General features: G+C 33.7%; 3 protein-coding genes across 5 annotated transcripts in view; 1 reads left to right on the plus strand and 2 right to left on the minus strand.

Annotated features, from left to right (window-relative positions):
- The window catches only part of Pcl (polycomb protein Pcl), a 183,753-nt gene extending 166,019 nt beyond the window's left edge, over window positions 1-17,734 (minus strand). Inside the window, exon 1 of one of the 3 annotated variants that reach the window (XM_069820757.1) lies at window positions 17,470-17,734. The gene's annotated coding sequence lies outside the window, so the exon portion shown is untranslated. The other 2 variants (XM_069820758.1, XM_069820756.1) reach the window with 2 other exon arrangements.
- A 155-nt stretch (window positions 17,735-17,889) lies between these two features.
- LOC138696168 (leucine-rich repeat-containing protein 57-like) lies at window positions 17,890-19,602 on the minus strand. The gene is made up of 2 exons (XM_069820760.1): window positions 19,416-19,602; window positions 17,890-19,303 (listed from the first exon to the last, which is right to left on the minus strand). The coding sequence occupies exon 2, from the start codon at window positions 19,299-19,301 to the stop codon at window positions 18,585-18,587; it is 717 nt and encodes a 238-aa protein (XP_069676861.1). The 5' UTR covers window positions 19,302-19,303; window positions 19,416-19,602; the 3' UTR covers window positions 17,890-18,584.
- Window positions 19,603-19,607: 5 nt separating this feature from the next.
- The window catches only part of C3G (C3G guanyl-nucleotide exchange factor), a 403,493-nt gene continuing 402,984 nt past the window's right edge, over window positions 19,608-20,116 (plus strand). The window contains exon 1 of the mRNA XM_069820753.1: window positions 19,608-19,807. Coding sequence (XP_069676854.1) covers window positions 19,771-19,807 — 37 coding nt within the window. The 5' untranslated portion in view covers window positions 19,608-19,770. The remainder of the gene's footprint in view (window positions 19,808-20,116) is intronic.

Below are 20,116 nucleotides of genomic sequence, written 5' to 3' on the forward strand. Positions count from 1 at the left end.
GAAATAAAGAGGGTAGTATTAAGAGCAGAACTACAGAAGAAAATAACTGTGAACACTACTGAAGAGTTTGTTAATGCAGCAATGAAACTGACTCCATCAGTAAACATTCTTTATGTACAACAGAGGATTATTCACGAGATAAATACAGGCAAACTAAAAGCATGTTGGGAGAAATGTAACAATGTCCATGGTATCCGAATTTTGCTGTGCCTAAAAACAATAACACGCTGCTGCTTTTGGGGAATTCCTGCTTTTCTCTGAAAGAGAGTGATGACAAAATAATACAATTTTTTTTTTATTAAGATTTTGATCAATGTGAATCTAAATATATTCATAGCAATACTGCAGAAATGATTTCAGGAGATACTTATATGGACACAAATCACAAAGTGAGCCTATTAAAATGCAGTGAATGATATTTCTGTGATTTCAAAAACAGACATAACCAGTATCATTTCAAAACCACGAGTGGTTGGAATAAAATGTGCGAGTTATTATTTTAATGTTTCAGTTGATATTATGGAAGCTTAACATGAACTTTCACATGTACTCAAGTATTCTAGTAATGTAAAGGTTTTGATTATTCTTATCTCCAAATACAGACACTTCAATAAAATATAGGACATTTTTTTTCCTTCCGTAACATGACTGTAAATTGTTATTTTGGTTCTCCATTGCTAAAACATGCTAACAAAAATATAACTGTGTTTGAAGTTTAAATATGTATTCATAATAAAATGTCCCTCACTCAACGGATGAAGCAGACATCTGACTTCATTATTGTATATAATTCATGTCCTTTACAATTCCTTGTTTAACACAGGAATTTTTTTCTTTTCCCTTTGACTTCTGATGTTGTACGTCAATTGGAACCACAGTTTGAAGAAGTGTTAGTAAAGGGTATTGTGGTATATAAATTACTTAATTGTAATGTGTATGTGTTTTTAATATATGTTTTGTAAAAAAAGTCAAATGGCATCCTTGCATAACAGATTAAATACCACGGCTTAACCCAAATATGTTTCAAATTAATTAGGTTAATTTTCACTGACTTATAAATAAAAATCATGCCATACTGACAAGCAAATAATAAACTTCCCGATAGTGTTTATGGATTAAGTTTAAGCACATTCAAATATTGTTTTAACATAATGTAATATGAATCACAATATTGCAGTTATTAAGTTTTACATGGATAAAAGAAAACCAGTTTCGTTTTTTTACATATGTAGAGTACTTTCATTTATAGATGTATGAAATAGCATATTACGAAGACTTTATATGACATCATTGTTATTAGAAAATATTTCAAAATTTGTATTCATAATGTGAGTCAAGGGTAACATAAACCACAATGCAATTGTGATTATCCACAGATATTTATAAACCATAATGGCACTTGCTGCTGCAAAAAGGCAAAAGAAGAGGAAAGAAAAACTTGAGAGAATGTCACTATGAAGAATTCAAGAGAAATCATATAATGCATACAAAAGCTAGTAGACATAAGGCAGTGGCAAAAAAAAAAAAAAAACTACCCAAACATGTAAAAGAAAAATTGAGTGTGAAAAAAAGAAAAATGCTTGAAATCGTGTGACAAAATGTAGGGATCTGAACAAGAAGCACCTTGTTGAGGCAATAAAGAATACTGCTGCTTCACCTGAAGTTCATAAAACATGAAGGGCCATGGCAAAAACATCTGCCAAAGCCAAATGTGCTCTACCATTCTCCATGTCGTAAGAGTGCAGTAGTTAGGAATATATTTTCAACAGTTTCTCCTACTATAGATATTAAAGGAACACCCAGAGTAATCATATAAGTAAAACTACAGTGAAAAGAGTGAAAGTCTTCTACTGCCAAGATGGCATTAGTAGGTGAGCTTCTGGACGAAAAGATGTTACTGAAGATGGTGAAGAAAAAAAAAGAAAGAAAGAACAAGTTTGACACATGGTTTATTCTATTCAAGAGACTCACAAGCTCTTCGAACACTTACTGGTAAATCCAAGTCTGCAGAATTTTGACCACGTGTTCTTCTGAGCAGCAAGCTTCCTCATATTTGTATATGCAAGTATCATGAAAATATTATCCTGGCAATGGAAGCTTGACATGAAGCAAGTACACACAATGATTTTTCAAGTTCAATTATATGTAGCCCTATAAATGAAAACTGTTGGATAGGGTGCTGTCAGCAGTGATGCCAAGTTTGAATCATTGCTCTAAGGCAGCCGTGATGAAAATGGAATGAGTACATTGTGACACACTATGGCGTCAGGTTAAGCCTGAGAATAATAAAGGTTCAGTCTGGTATACTAAAACCAAATCAGGAACTGGTGCTAGATTATTTGGAAATGGCACCAAGATTTCTTTCAGCTTGGGTCAATATGCCACAGTCTTTCAGGCTGAGATCTTTGCTATCTTAGCCGTGTTAGGGAAAGTATTAGAAAAGGCTACAATTGTAGACAAATACCTATACTTTCAGACAGCCAAGTGGCGCTTAGGGCACTTGAAGCCCTCTTGGTTAAATCAAAACTGGTATTGGAGTGCCGTGAGTCCCACATGTTACTTGCTGAACATAATACAGTTTAACTGAAATGGGTGTCAGGACATGTAAGGATTCACAGTAACGAAAGAGCATATGAGGCTGCCAAAAAGGGAACTGAGATCCCAGTCATAGGACCTGAACCTGTGCTGGGACTATCTCTTAAGACCAGTAAAGCAGGTTATCAGGGACTGGGCTCTCAAAAAACACTATAATCACTTGAACTCAAGTGAGGGCTATAGATACTCAAAGGGCTATAGACACTCAAAGATCCTCATAAGAAATTTTAATAATAACAGCTCAAATGACCCGTTACAATTGAACAAAAAACAGCTCCACTGGGCAGTTGGATTCCTTACAGGACACTGCGCCCTCAAGAAGAACTTGTATAGGATGGGACATAATATCAACCCAGCCTATACTCGTTTTTCACAGGGAGATGAGTCTGTAACTCATCTATTATGCAAATGCAATGCACTCACTCATCAAAGAGCTTTTGGAAAACATTTTCCAAAGTTTGATGAGCTATCAAATGTCCCAGTCCGTAGTTTGATTCAGTTCATTAAGGCCCAATTGTATAAAACTCCCTGACTAAAGATCAACTTCGATCGAAGATCGAAAAGTGAACCGAGTTCAGACACTTCTTCTATTGTATAAAACTTTTCTGCGATCAAATTACTTTGGTTCAAATGCAATCTAAGTTCACGTGAAAAAGATTTGGCAACATCGCATAAACAGGTGAAATACGTGATGCGCGGACCATGTTACACAGGTTTGTTCAGTGTTGCCAATCTAGTGACTTTAACTCTTTTTCAACAACAATTTCTTTTAACTTTTATATTGCTTAAATAGGGATTTAGGGACCTTTTTAGCATCCCATAGTGACAAAATTTAATCTTTCTCTGTTGATAATGAGAAATCTAGCGACTTTACAACTACTTTTTGGCGACTTTCCGTATTACATTCTGTTGGAGACACTGGTTTTTTGTGCAATGTAAATAATGGCGGACAATAAGAAGAAGGTTGACTGTTCTCCAAGTTGTTATCATGTTATGGTGTTTGATACTGCTAAACATAATAAAGCTTTATAAAACGACAATTTTCTTTTAGTAATATAGTTAATTGAACATTTATGAATGTACCTGTCATATCCATTAATAATTAATGGTTGTTATAAACATAATATAATTATAGGTTATGTTATTTGATACTGCTGAACACGATAGAGGCTTATAAAATATAAGAATGTTTGTGTATTAAGGCAAGAAATTGAAAGAAATATATATATAAATGTACCTAACATATCTATTAAAATTAATAATAATGGATATTTTATTTGCACAATCTGTCACTCGTATATTTCAAACAGAAACGAAATAACTGAACTTGGATCATCTAACTTAATCGGAGAAATTTCTTCAGTCAAAGTTGACTTTAGTTTGAGACAAATTAATCTCAGATTAGACTTTATACAACACAAAATTCCAAGTTCAGCTGAAACAAGGATCAATTTAACCGCTGATCTAAGATTAAATGGTTTATACAATCGGGCCTAAGAACATCAAACTATTGGACTGATTGAATATTATGACGGGGATGCGCAATAGATCTTTCAGGTTGCAGTGCTAGGGCTGTTATAGCCCTTCCCTTCTTAAATTAAATTCAAGATGCGCTATGGCAGCTATGCATTTCTCCTGCTTCCTACCTCCTCACACCTTCACTCACTAGGAGTCAAACTCGGTTCCATTTGTAATTGTCTCTGACCTGACATGAGTGTCGTATATTTGCAATGTCTCTCTCGAAACCATGTACCTCTAAAAAACGAAAGTTTCAAGCAAGATGAGAAGACACATTTTTTTTCTGCCAATATGGTGAGAATATTAAATCTATGATTTCTTCACAAGTATTACAAGGAAAACTGGTGTATAACATAAAATGACATTATACTACATGTCATCCACATTATGAAACATTGAAGGGCAAGTATTATTATTATTATTATTATTATCGGAATAATTAGCAGTCTTTATTTGTGGATAAGTAGTTGTACTTTTCTTTTGTTAACAAGTCTAGACCAAGCAAATGGACTGCTGGAATTGAAAGAAAGAAATGAACCCCAGACTACTAATAATACACAAAGCATGGCACAGAAAATGAACCATGCTAGTTATTTGGTAGCTTGGGAAATTGCAAAGAGTTGTAAGGCATTTCAGAAAGCAAAATTTCTAAAAACTTGTTTGATTAAAAATGTTCAAGTTTTGTGTCCACAGAAGGTTTCTAATTTTGAAAATTTACATCTTTCTCGTCAATCACCACAAAAATTAAATTCCTTTCTAATGACGTCACAAGACAGATAAACATGAAACTCAGTAGTTTTGTATACTTTTCTCTCGCAATTGACGAGAGTACTGACATCACATATATGACACAATTGGCCATATTTATTTGTGGAGTTGACAAAGAGTTAAATGTCGAGGAATATCCTTTAGACCTAGTTCCCATACAAGGCAATGCTACTGATGAAAAAATTTTTAATTCCTTCTGAATGAGTGTTGAGAGTCACAATTTAGATTGGTCAAAGCTAGTAGCAGTGGCAAAAGATGAAGCAAAAGAATGGTGGGCAAAAAGAAGGGCTTTCTTGGAAGATTTAAATCTTTTCTTGCTGAAAAAAATATAGCCTACTGAATAAAGTTCATGCAATTTATTGCATTTTACATCAAGGGGCACTCTGTGCCAAGTCAATGACGTTAAAATCAGTTCTGGATATTGTTGTTAAGATAATAAATAAAATAAAAATCAGTGCATTGAAACATAAACAGTTCAGACAACTGCTTAAAGACCTAGGAGAATCCACGGAAGATTTGAAGTATTTCTGCTATGTTTAAGGGGCTTAGCAGAGGGTCGATGTTACGAAGTTTTTCTTTGACCTCCATGAACTAGTAGCAACATTTATGCGAAAGCAGGTAATTTTAGTAAACTTCATATTTTATTGTGTTGACATAATTGTATCATTAAACTTTATTAGCCTATTTATTGTTTTATTGATTTACTTTCTGATAATTGTTTTAGAGCATGGAAGTAGAAAAACTATACAACGAAACCTGTCTTTCTGCTTTGATTTATTTGTATGACATTTGTAAGCATTTGAACAACTTAAATATGAGACTTCTATGTCACCAGCAAAATGTTGCTGCAATGTACAGCACACCAGGCTTTCACAAGAAAGCTCACTCTCTTGACAGAACACTTAAACGAGTCCCAGCTGCAGTACTTTCCATATTTACAGTATCTTCCAAATATTGCTCCTTAAACATGAATTTTTCTGAACACAGATTTCACGATTTACTCAATTTAGAGTACGACATATCTCTGTACATTGATCCTTTATCAGCAGATGTATGAATGATGTAGTTAGATCTTTAATTTCAGTTCACAGATTTACAATGTGATGTTACAATGAAAGCTAGATATAAGGAATTGACAGATGTTGAACTTTTAAAATCTTTGTCAAAAAAAAAGTATCCGAAGCTTCGTTCTTTCACTTGCTCTGTTAAAGCCATATAAACTACAACTTACGTTTGTGAACAATTATTTTCAACAATGAAAATAGTGAAAACCAAATGCAAATCATGACTGACAAACACCTTTGTGATCAATTATGACTGGCAGTAAATGACATAGTTCCTGATTTTGAAACTCTGTCGCAGAGATGTTCTAAAGACAATCTGTTCTGTGATTTTTTCTTCATGTCTTTATACACTGTATGTACTTAACATTAGTTTGTAGCCTTGTATTGTAGAAAATATATTTAAGTATTTGATGTAAGGAAAATAAAAATTCGTTGCAATTATTTGCTTCTTATTCAAGATTGATTGAATAATCAATACTTTTTGAATGAAACCCAAATGTTATATTTAACTACTATCCTATGATGCTCATTCTAGTTACTGAGTCAGACAGTTGCTTCACTTCCCCTTCAGGTTTCCACCTCCCTCCATAGGTGCTATGCACATTGCAAGTTAAACAATGACTCAGTGCATGATCACATCTTTGCCACAGCAGCTCTAAGGAAATGAGTCAGTCTACACAAAATGGTAGGCATATGTCTGGAAAAATGAAATGTAAGAAGAAAAGGAATCTGGGAATACAAGTAAACCTGTGAACGGTGGTACAGTTTTAGAATTGTTAACTGCACAATAGAAATTTTGCCACAATTTTTGAGGCACTGTTACATAAATAGACACAAGCAAATAGTTATAAATTGGAATGTGTCGTGTGGAGAAAAACTAAGCAACGAATCCACAGCCCCAAGTAAATTGGAAAGACATTTCAATACTAAACATAGTAACTTATCTGGGAAAGGTAAGAACTATTTTAGACAATTATTTTCATCAGAAGAAAAGCAAGCAGAAGTTAAGGAACGGAGACAAACTATTTCTGAAAAAGCACAAGCAGGCAGTTATAAGATTGCCGAAATAGCAGCGAAAAAATGCAGCCTCACACTGATTTTACCTGCCTGCAAGAAAATAGTGAAATCGAAGTTAGTTGATGGCGCCAAGAAGGAAATATCCTTGGTTCCATTGTCAAATGATACTATTTCCTGGCGAATTGATGACATGTCTTCAGATATCCAGCCAGTGCCATGTACAGCTGTCAAAAGAAAAAGTGGCCGCTCTCCTGAAACAAAGTTCCCTTCGGGTATCTTCACTACAATTCGGAGACAGGCTATGTTACATGTTGTTGGACCACGTTGCCTGATATCTACAGTTATAATTGAAGTATACTGTGTGTTATTCGATAGCATAATGGTAGCGTTCAGGCCTCTTATTCAAGAGGTCCTGCGTTCGACTACAACCTCGTGCTTTTTATGTCCTTTTTTGTTCTGTTTTTGAGAGAGACAAACTAGACATAATGGCTCCTTTCTCTTTTATGATTATTTTAGTAATTAACATCAGATTCATTAATATATTATGCCATGACTTTATCATTATCATTATGATATTGTGGCTGCAAATGAAAAGAAAAAAGATTTTATTCTCAATAAAATATCTTTCGTGGCATAAACATAACAAATTTACTGGCGTCGGCCTTAAAACATTCAAACAATTAAGCGTTCAAAAAACAAAACAAAAAGCCACAATTCAACATTTAGTCTATCTTCCTCTTATCTCGATCATCTTGCAGTCGAGTGGGCATGAAATTGACTAGTCTTTGCAAATAGCGACTGTTCTTACACACGATATTCCAGGCATTCTGAACATACCCACATACATAAGTGTTCTGTCCATGGGCAGGTCTTTCATTGCAAACACAGCACTCTCCAATCTTTCCTATTTTCTGCCTTCCTCTTAGTCTCCGCATATGATCCACATATCCTAATGTCGTCTATTATTCTTTTCAACCAGAGACCCAACCAATTCCTTTTTCTCTTTCTAATCAGTTTCAGCATCATTCTTTCTTCACTCACTTTTTCGAACACAATTTTATTTCTTATTCTGTCTGTCCACTTTACACGCACCGTTCTTCTCCACATCCACATTTCAAATGCTTCAATTCGTTTCTCTTCATTTCGTCGTAATGTCCATGTTCTTTCCCCATACAATGCCACACTCCACACAAAGCACTTCAGTTTGCAGTTTTCTTGGGAAGGATAGGCCTAAATGCAGTAACATCCCGTTGCTTTCCGCACACCACTATCTCTTTCGCATCTTATTACATTCCAGGGGGCCCAAGCGTGGAGATGAGGAGAGTGGATTTGATTAATTGGGCCCTCCGGACTTCACCGAAAGTCACTGCAAAGGTTAAATATTAATTCTATCAGGATGTTTGACCCGGTCAGAGACCGGGAAATCTTAATTAGCCTTTGCCCCCCGCATCCTGGACTAGCTTCTACGAATCATCAGAAAATCTTAGTGTGATTGGGCCAATTTTTCCGAAAATGTTTCCACACTTTTGCTCTCGTAGCTCAGCGGACGAACGTCGGAATTTAGATGTCAACGTCTCAGGTTCAATTCCTCGTTACTCCTTTTCATTTTATTGTGGTTCAAGATAGTATAATGTAATAATACAAAAAGAAAAACTAATACCAGTATTATGCAACTGGATTTTTCCAAACCTAATATTAAATTTATGTTATTTATATCGCTAAAGAACGATTACAATATAAATAACTTGAATACTATTTATACAGTATCACTAAAGAACGATAACAGAATATAAATGATAAATATCGGTTTGTTTAATTAATATATTGCGAAAGAACAATAACAATATAAATAACTTGAATATTGTTTTATAATGCTAATGAAGGAAAACAGAATATAAATGATAACTTGAATATTATTTAAATCGCTAAAGAACGATAACAATATAAAAAACGTGAATATTATTCATATCGGAATTTCACAGATTTATTACAGATGTATTTAAGAAATTGTAGAAGAATAGTAATTAGTAACAGTGTCCTATTTATTCTTCTTGGAGCCAAATTTGTAACTTTTAAAAGTGTGGTTACTATGTTGAAGTGTATGTGTTGTAACGGATGCTTGATTTGTTATGTATGTGAATCAGTTATGGGATGCTTGATGTCGTCGCAATGTCGTAATTATAGTTTGATTGTGTTTGTGTGACTATTGTGTATTAATTTATGATGTATGGTACGGAAATCTGCATATTTGTGTTATAGAAGTGTTACGTATGTGTGTTGTTAATGTTTTTGTATGTTTCAAATTGATAACTGATATTTGTTTTGCAATCGCAATGCCTAATTTACGGATTGTTTATGTTTTGTTTACATTGCGTAAGCTAATTTAATTTTCTTTTCCATTTCTCTTTATGCTTATCTTTTTTGTGTATAAAACTATAACCCTAACATACATATGTAAAATAGGGCTAACCCCCATTGAAGATACAATAATAATTATTCTTATCGTTATAATACGATAACAGAATACAAATGATGACCTGAATTTTATTCATATCTCTAAAGAACAATAACAAAATATAAATAACGTGATATCCATAAAGAACGATAACTGGATATAAATGATAATTTGAATATCATTTACATCGCTAAAGAACGATTAAAAAATAAAATTAAAACTTGAAGAAGGCCCGAACCCACGACCTTTGAATCATTAAACAAGCACTCTACCGCTGGTCTACGAGGCGCAGATATGGAACACTTTCATAGTTCCGGAACTGCTTGTACAAGCACATGCATCGTGTAACATCGCCGCGACCCGAAGTGGACTTTGAAAATATTCGCTGTTCACGAGTGCGGCCACTTTTTTTTTTGACAGCTGTACATGAAAAAATGTCAATTACTGAGTTACATCGGATTTGTTGATGAGGATTTGATTATTGAACAATTCCTTTCATGTACTGAATTACCTTCAAAGTCAACTGGAGGAGATATGTATAATTCGATATCCAGCATCTTAAAACAAAATAGGCTGGGCTTAAGACACTAACAAACAAAAAAATAAGAAGCACGAGAGACATCTCTCAGTTGAACAAGAAATACGTGTGTGTTTGTCTTCAATTCATAAAACAAAATAGGTTGGGCTTAAGACACTAACAAACAAAAAAAAAACAAGAAGCACGACAGACTTCTCACAGTTGAACAAGAAACACGTGTGTTTGTCTTCAATTCCACCATGAATTGAACTTTTATGTAAGAAACGACAAGCTAGTGTTCCTCATTAATAACTCATTACTTTTGTTGTAAGTCGTAAGCCAATAAATTTCTTGTAAGAAAAGTTTTTCTTGAATATTACTCTCTTGTTCTTTTTTTAAATAACTACTGAATGAAATTACTTTTACCAGCAATATCACAAATCTCAAGTTTTGCGGCACACCTAGCTAATTGTGTGCCACGGCACAACTGTTGAAAACCACTGCTCTATATAGTCGGATCAACCTGCTTCACAATTTAAAAACAAGTTTGTTGCTGCCACTCTGTCTATAGGTTACTTGAAAAGCGAACTGGTGTGAAAATAATATGGAATTACTTTGCCACTTCACAAGGCAAGGTGCCAGTAGATGGCATTGGCGAATGTATTAAAAGACAGATACGGCAGTCAGTAAAATCAAGGAAGAACATTGTCCAGAATGCAAAGGGTTTCCAAAAAGCTGAACATACATCAAATGTCCACGTAACTTACAGCTGATGACAATATCTGACATAGAAGAAAGAAATAAATTTATGAATTTAGAATATGTGTTCGTAAATGCAATAGCCATAGATAATGTAAGTAACCTCCATTGTTTAACTTGCGTATAGGTTCAATACTTTCCGAACATAAGCCTAAGTCTCTAAACTCAAATAACAAAAGTTATTTTAAGCACTTACAAGTAGAAATTGGGGACTGGGTGGAAGTGAATTATTATGAAAGTACATTGTATACAGGCATAATAATGGTTATCGAAGACACTGAATGTCAAGTCATGTAATGACTATTAATGGCAAATATTGAAGATGACCAAAAAAGAAAGATGAACGTATTATAGTTGAGTACAGGTTATTAGGAAAATCACTCTACCCAATGTCATTAATAACTGTGGTTATTACTCATTTTAAACCTAGGACATGCTGTATGATGCATGCTGATAACAGTTATTTTAACTGCAGTATTTATTCTCAATATTATGACATAAGTTACTTAAAACAGTTTTACTTGATTCACGTAAAAGTATAACATGAGTCACATTAAAATGTTGTTGTTGTTTTCTAATGCCAGGCGTTTGACAATAAAGTCATTTGACCTCTTGCACTCCAATATTTTTCGAAGATATTATCATGACTAGCCACTGAAGCACAGATTTTGAGGTGTTCCGAATCCATTTCTTGGTTTGAGTTGCACAATGGGCAGTTAGGAGACTGATATATTCCAATTCTATGCAGGTGTTTGGCCAAACAATCATGGCCTGTTGCCAATCTAAATGCAGCTACAGACGATTTTCGTGGTAAATCGGGAATTAACTGTGGATTTTGATGCAGAGAGTTCCATTTTTTCCCCTTGGGATTGAGTTATCAAATTTTGTTTCTTGAAGTCTAAGTACCTATGTAGATTTAATAAATCTCTTCACAGAGTAATACGTAGATTTAGTAACAGGTCTGTAAGTAGCAGTACACTAAAATATGTAGACTATTTTGTAGGGAAGATACAGTATTTGTTTCTTTACCAATCCACTGTTTAATGGGTGCTAACCTAGAAATAATTAAACAGCAAAATGTGTAGGCTACAGTATGCTAACAGTAACACAACAATTACATGTATATAAGAGTGGATGCAAATTGATGTAACATGAGTAACATTTGTTGAAAATAAATTAAAATCTGATATCTGTACATGTATAGTAGGCCTATTTTTCTACAGCAATTTCTGAATGTTACACCCAAGGTTACAAATTATTTCATTGGATACTTTTCTTTACACTATATATAATTTTGAAACACCTGTAAGGTGTTCTGGAGCGTAACATGAGTCACATAGATTGACCCACATCATTTGCTCGTCTCTTCCTCTCTTAGGACAAAGATAAGTTATGGCTATATTCCAGTGCTCTGCTATTGGCTCTCACCGAGTGGCTTGCAGCAAAATATAGAATAAATTAATACTGGATAAGTTTCTCCTAAGCTTTTCATCAGTGTGTATAAGGGTACAAAATCTACAAATAAATATCCACTACCAATAATTCTTGCAAAATATGCCAAAATAACAAACAAACTTTCTTCATTATTGTTTCACATAGATTACAAAGTATTAAATGTGTCATGCTTCATAAACTCGTAAAAATAGGGACATTGCACTTTCTTAAAGCGAAAATTAACTAAAGAAATTCTACATTCCTACATTTAAGCTTAGGCTACATTCGGATCACTCATATTTAGGGTGAGCTCACCAGTAGGTGACCAGTTAAAGAACATTAGTTTCTTAAATGTCCATTTTGTTTGAAGATAAAGGCACAAGGAAAAGATTTTTACAGTAAAAGTATAATAAAATATTGACACAAGCAATGGTGCTATTCAATGTGTGTTTAAAGCAATGTAACATGATGAAATTTATTTTTAAACTAGTGGCTTACAAAAATACCAGTAGTTGACCGCAATGTGTCAGTAAATGACCAGTTTTCGACCAGTAGTTGACCACCACTACAAAAAATTAGATATAGCTATTTTAACATAGAAGAGACACATATTCTATTAGATAAAAATGCATTTACATTCTAACCAAGATTTTAATCTGTAAAACTGAAAATATGAATCCCGTAAGTGTGTCTTTTTCATAGTTTTCCTGCGTTCAGGAAAAATACACTGCACTGTATCCTGAGATATAGTATCAGTATCTTCTTGTGCCAGCCACTTGAATACATTTCCAGCCACTTGTTGAGCAAATAGATCAAAATCTTCTTCCTCTTTCTTTACCACTTTTCCCACAAAGTAAATGACAAGTTTTCCTCGATATATATTTCACAATGCCCTATGACCCGCATTTCATATGGTTCTCATCACCACTGCTTTGGTTGTTGCTAGCTTCCTCAGAAATGTCCAAAGGCATGTCATCAGAGTCCAATGATGAAGTCTGGAATTCTAGCTCAAACTCAGAGCAATCTGACTGAGAGGCCTTTGGTGTTTTTTTTTTTTTTTGCTACCAGATCTTCCCTGATTACTTCCGTCTCTTTTCTTTTCCCCCACATTGTTTTTTCTATCTTCCCTCCGTATTTCTTTCTTTTTGTTAACATTTAAATCCTAATGATATTTTAGCCACCTGTTACTCATAATTAGATTAGATTAGATTAGATTTATTTATTTAACCTGGTAGAGATAAGGCCGTCTCATGTTGTAAACACATTTTTCTGCTGCATTTCCTCAGTCTGCATTTCTTCTCCATTTTGCTGTGCTTCTTCAACATTACTGTTTTTGACAAGTCAATATGGCACCATCAGCAGTGTTAGAATTATTGGGTTGTATGCATCTTTTCCATAATTTTAACGAATTGCAGATCAGATGCCACGTCATCTCCAGTCCAATTTTCATTAGCTGCAACAGTTCTAAATTCTTCAGTGCATCCAGCTTTCATAGCCGATTCCAAATACATCTGGTATTTCACATTAAACTTTGCTGGTTTGAGGTTTACAGTTCCATTTCCATCAACACACACAAACTCAAGGCTCATACATTGAGAATAATCTACTGAATTTGTATCAAATGGAAAGATGCCACATTTACGGAAACCATTCTGGAGTGGCTCTTTCATCGAACATTCTCTCTAGTGACTGACCAAAATTTGTTTTTTATACTGCACATCCCTAATACTTATATGGCAAATCCTCAACTGCATTTTTCCATCCAGTTTTTAAGAGCTCGAATACAGAAATATCAGCAGGTTATAGAATGTGTGTAGCATTTAAGTTATAAGCAAGGCAAACAGAAGAATTTTATTTTCTGCACACAATTTGGCAACTATGGTGACCATCAATTTAGGAGGAGGCATTCTATCCTTCAGCTTATTTTTATTTATTTATTTTAGTAGGTTATTTTACAACGCTTTATCTTAGTTAATCTAGCGTCTGAATGAGATGGAGGTAATAATGCTGGTGAAATGAGTCCAAGGTCCAGCACCGAAAGTTACCCAGCATTTACTCATATTGGGATAAGGGAAAACCCCAGAAAAAAACCTCAAACACTCAAACAGGTAACTTGCCCCGACCGGGAATTGGATCCGGGCCACCTGGTTTTGCGGCCAGACGCCTAACCATTACTCCACACGTGTGGACTTCAGCTTATTAGTCAGGGTGGAATGTAGTATTTAATATTTTCTTGCAATTTTCGAATTGGAATAAAGTCATTTGAGCATCCTTAACTCCATTATTTTAGGATTATTTTATATATTTGAAGAATTCTTTTTTCCATTTTTTTACCTAGCCATAAGAAATAGTTGCAAACATTTAAAACACAGATTACATAAAATGTACATGATTTACATAAAAAGGAAGGATCACATTTGCAAGTGATGGACAACTACTGGATATCACTTTATTTTAAACTGCTTGATAAAAATTAAGAACTAGTAAATGACCACCCCTATTAATTACTCGTAAGAACTATAAAAACTGAAAATGTGTGTATACATAGTTCCTATAGCTTATACAGAAGGCAAAATATGCATTCATTCAATATAATATAATATAATTATATTTCAGAGCAGTGTTCATATTTCTGTACACCTGCTACAACACTTCCCTAATAGCAAGCACGAGCTGAAACCATACTGCAAACACAAGCTTTGTTTCTCAAATTTCTGCTTTATGTAAAACCATAATTTCGTGTTATACTGTTATCATATGAAACAAAGAGATGTTAAAGATTATATATAACTGAAGAAATATTTTTCATTGGTGCCAAAATGCTTATTTTTAATTAAAACATTCCCATGTGGTCAACAACTGGGTCCTGGTCAACTACTGGTGAGGTCACCCTATCTGTACCATCAAAGCATTCGTTATAACGAACTATCACATGGGGGAGGGGGAGGGCATAAATAGGCCTAAATAAAATAAGCACAAAATGTGTCGATAACACAATTTGTAGACATGCAGTTGATCGTATATGTAAAGCATAACAAAAGCCTAAACTGTCACAGATTCGTGTACGCAAGATGTGAAAGCAGAATACGAAGGGAACTATCTCAGCACTAGTTTAGCCCAAACATTCAAACACAAAAATGCTTCATCAAAACAGAATATGACAAAAGTATATGTATATAGAATAAGCTGTCACTGTTTAACTTGCATCTTTCCTTAGTGTAGGCCTAAGTTTCGTAAGCACTTACAGCAATGGCAACTGCAGTGACACAAATTACAGGCTACAAAGATTTAGCAAAGTTTAAATTGTTTTTTTTTTATTTTAGTAGGTTATTTTACGACACTTTATCAACAGCTTAGGTTATTTAGCGTCTGAATGAGATGAAGGTGATAATGCCGGTGAAATGAGTCCGGGGTCCAGCACCGAAAGATTTAAATTGTTAAAAACTTTCTTATCCTTAATCTTTGTACTGTACTTTAGGCTATAATAAATATATATATATATATATATATATATATATATATATATATATATATAGAGAGAGAGAGAGAGAGAGAGGCTGTATCTGTGTGTATGTGTGAAACAATTAGATATCAAGTTTGAATACGGTAGGTTACCTCAGTCGTAAACGTTACCACATCTATAAATATAATATAGCTGAATGTTTCCTGTCTTCAGATGTTCAGAGAAACAGAAGCCAATAAATTAATTTTTTACATACGGCCTAGTGACGAAAAATAGAACATGTTTCACATCCAGTATGGATGCATTAAAATATAGATTTTTCGGAATATAGAGAAAAAGGAAATAACTCCAAAAAGTCGCGGCAATGTCTACATTATTTATTACAGATTCCGAAAAGTTACATAACTTAACAAAAAATGGAAATGAATTTACAAAATAAAGGTTAGCGACCCTTAGCGCCAACAAACCTAACCTAACCTAACCTAACAAAACGTGGTAATCTGGAGGTTAGTCGTTAATATGGGTTATAATTCAAATCCTGGGATAAGAAAGTGAGTCTTCCAATAAAAATGTTCCGCCTGATTTCGTAGTACATACCTATGCTTATCAGTATGTTTTCCATTGCAACTGTGTTCTCTCAAACGAGAATAAGTAGTCATTACATGCAACTCTTGGTTGTTTACTAATATATACCTGAAAGGATAGTAGTATAGGGATATATAATATTAACTGCGTTAATATTCAATGAGAGATTATAAGAGCAAAATACTATGACCGAACACTATTTTCATACCATAGTCTACACTAAATGTAGTCTAACATAATTTGTATTAAAACAGTAGTACAACATAAGGTCTACTAACTCAGCTAAATTTTAATCTAAAGTATGAATTAAATATAAACTGTCTGAAGCCTTCTGATAAATTCTAATCCTTACCCTCTTAACATGGTGAACTTCAACCATAAGTCGAAACAGCTTCTACTCTGGGTACAAAGCAGGGTTTGATTCGCAAAAGTTTATGATTAAAAACTTTATTTCTAACATGTTACGTCCTAGATAGTGATAGGTGTGGCATAATTTCGAATTTCGCACCAGCTTTTAACAGTACATTACAATTAATTCCATTACAGTTTTAATGTAACTTAAACCCTTTCACGCTTTTGTATATGCTGCACATGTGCAATATAATTATAATCAATTATATATCAAATAAGCAATAAAAATTTTCTTAAATGTAAGTTACCTTTGAAAGCATTTCGAATGTAGGCTAGGGTGCCATAAGTAATTTTATAGAAAATATACATAAGGCGACTTGACTCATATGAACCACAGGAGACGTTTTTTGTAAAATTTGTTCCTTAGATTTACTTTGAAGCTAGCGATAATACATCTCCTCTGTTACTATTTTTAGAAAACTTACAGGCATCACAATCATTTACATACTAGAAAACGTTGCTAGGCCTACATTCTTCTCTTCTCATAATTTCGTTTTCAATTGGTGAAGAACAAAATTGCTCACTCGCAAGATATATGAATTAAAATACAACTCTATCACACTTTTTAAATGTAATACATTTCCGAAGATCAGATGGCATATTACTAAAAACATTTAACACATACAGAACTTTAATTACCCTTAATCAACGGGACTCATACACACAGGTTCCTTTCTTCTTCATTATTGAATGTCAGCCATATTAGGCATAAAAAACAGACTGCATGAGCGCGATGCGCGGCAAAACGAACTTTCAAGTTTCTATGTTAATAATAGATCTTAGAAGCATTTATCAGTACAAATATATTCTAAATAATTAAGAAAGGGTTTACATGAGTTTTCCATACGTCTAGAGCACAATTTTCTTCAAAACCAATACATACAAACAAGCAAAATTAGGAGAAAATTCAAAACTTCCAGTGCACCATCTTGAAGGAGACGTAGTACTACGATAATCAATAAGATGTTTGCTGTTATGCATTTGAAATTTCAAAATATAGTGGACCTAGTACAAGAATATACAATAAAAACAGTAATCTCCAGCTAAGGTATTTTTACATTTGCAACTCTTTAATATAGCAAGTATTGTATACCGTCCTCAGCAATCCAAATACTGAGCTTTATTTCCGGTACATTCCGTATGAAAAACTTGTTTGCACAATTTCTGATCAATGTGGTAAAATCTTCAAAATTTGTTGTACGTTTCAATTTAACATTTATATGTTTATAAAACTTTTCATAATTCACATTTTTATTCCTTTTTGTCAGGATTCGGGTATGTTAGGATTAAAAAGACAACTATCTACTGAATAAAATCCAACATATTATTAAATTCATTTGAAAAATTATACTGTCATTAATTTGTTCAATGACTTACAATAATATTTCATGTCTTAATAGTACATTATAATGATACAACGCAACAAATATACACGTATTGCACAAAGTTCAGCTAAAAGTGTAAACACACACAAAAAAAAAAGTAAAATAAAACACAACACATCAAATTCCTTAGGACTCTGAACATATTACAGATGTAATAATTCCTTTCTCACCCTGTCATGAAAGTTTTTATCATTGTCACTGCAGGTTATTTGAAACCTTCGGATTCAGTTGATCACAGATATTTTGCAGTTGTGAAGCAAGGTGTAAAAAGTATGACTCATTTGTCGCAACTAGGCTATAAATCTGAAAGAAGAAAGTCTCTCTGCACAGTAGCCTATAGCAATGCCACAGACAAAAAGAAAATGAAATCTTGCTTTGTAATTAACAAAGGTGCACAGATTACAGTGGTAACAAAATATAATAATATAACAACTGTGGTTTGCACACCAATGTATACAAAGTGATAGAAAAATACAAATGTGTTAAACATGCTGAATACTTTGATTTCAAAGAGCTGGTGCTGGTCTTTTATACCAATCCATAAAAAAAGAAAAGAAAAATCACTGAAAAAATATACATCTAAGTGTTGCAGCACCATTTTGAACCTCAAAACTTAGAACATCTTTTTCTTAACAGCTGTGTATCTTTCCATATATTTGTCATATCCATCTGCTTCAGTAAAAGCCTTCATGTCAAACAGATTTCCATCTAATGCCAATACGGATATTTTAGAATCTGCAAGTATTCTCTCATGAATCGCACTCAGTTGAAGACAGTTTTCTTCTAATCTCAGAGTCTTCAGTCTTGGACAGTCAGCAATGCTTTCTGATAACTTTGATACTTGATTTTGATTGAGATTCAATTCTGTTACATGGATATTAGACACACCAGCAGGAACCTCAGTTATCTTATTTTTTGAAACATCCAAAACATCTAAATGCTTTAATCCACAAAACATAAGAGGAAATTCTGATATCTGATTGTCACTTAAATAAACTTGCTTCAAATTTAACAAATTTGACAATGTTTGTGGTAACAATGTCAATTTATTTGTACACACAGAAAGGCTCTCTAATTTGGTCAAGTCACCAATTGATTCAGGCAATGAAGTTATTCTATTCTGATTAACATTCAAATGCTTTAGAAGTTTGAAAGATCCTATTTCATTTGGGATCGATGTTAACCTGTTTTCAGACAAGTCCAGGGTTCGTAGAAGTGGTTCAAGTTGTTTCAAACTTGATGGGAATTCATTTAGTTTTTTCTGTGAAATCTTCAGTACACCAGTTTTCTTTGCGGTTTCATAATGTTGTTTGAGACCTGAATTCCCCATACCTGTAAAATGATATTATTGAATTCAAAAGTATGTACTCAATTGCTTAACGTAGAAATATGACAATTTGTCACAGCAAAACTACGTAATTCCCATATACTATACTTGAGTTACTTTTTAAGGGTGAAGAAGAAACTTATATACACAGAGATATGAAACAATACCGATATTATTTCATTAAAGATCGTTTGAATACTCAAACTGAACCAGAATAAAGTACAATATATATTATGAACTACTGTCATAAACAGCTGTGGTAACAAAATATTGCGGCTACTTGAAGTATGCTGTTTAATTTAATTATCTTCCGAAAGATGGCGTGGCGGTAGATGGCTAGGAAAGATGGGTGACGTTTGTGAGTGAAGCTCTTTTGATCTGTTGACATTTTAATAAAATAAGTGAAGTGTAATGGTGTGGGTATGTTTAAAGTAAACAACAGCTGTCTGGTACCACAGAAGGAAGTACAGTTATGTCAGCAACACCAAAAGCAGATAAAAATGCGTCAGGTAGGTGACAGAATTTTCATTCCACCTTGCCGAATATTACCTTTGCAGCTACCGGGGAATTATATGCAGAGGTATAAAGAAAAGTGATGGTTCATATTTTTGCAGTCATTAGGCCTATATAATAATTACTGAAATTTAATTGAAAATGTATAATCTATATTTCGCTAATTTCACATTTAAGATGATTACATTCGATACTATTTATGAAATGTCATATAGGCCTAAATGAATTTACACGATTGTTTGCTGCTTGGAATGCCAAGGATTTGGCCATACGTTTTATATTTAGAGTAATTATTCCTTTGTAGT

Source organism: Periplaneta americana, chromosome 3, assembly GCF_040183065.1.
Source record: "Periplaneta americana isolate PAMFEO1 chromosome 3, P.americana_PAMFEO1_priV1, whole genome shotgun sequence".
NCBI classification, from domain to species: domain Eukaryota; kingdom Metazoa; phylum Arthropoda; class Insecta; order Blattodea; family Blattidae; genus Periplaneta; species Periplaneta americana.

What these genes read in the sequence shown, in the direction of transcription:
- LOC138696168 (XM_069820760.1), bottom strand. Translation starts at nt 19,301, where the DNA reads ATGGGGAATTCAGGTCTCAAACAACATTATGAAACCGCAAAGAAAACT.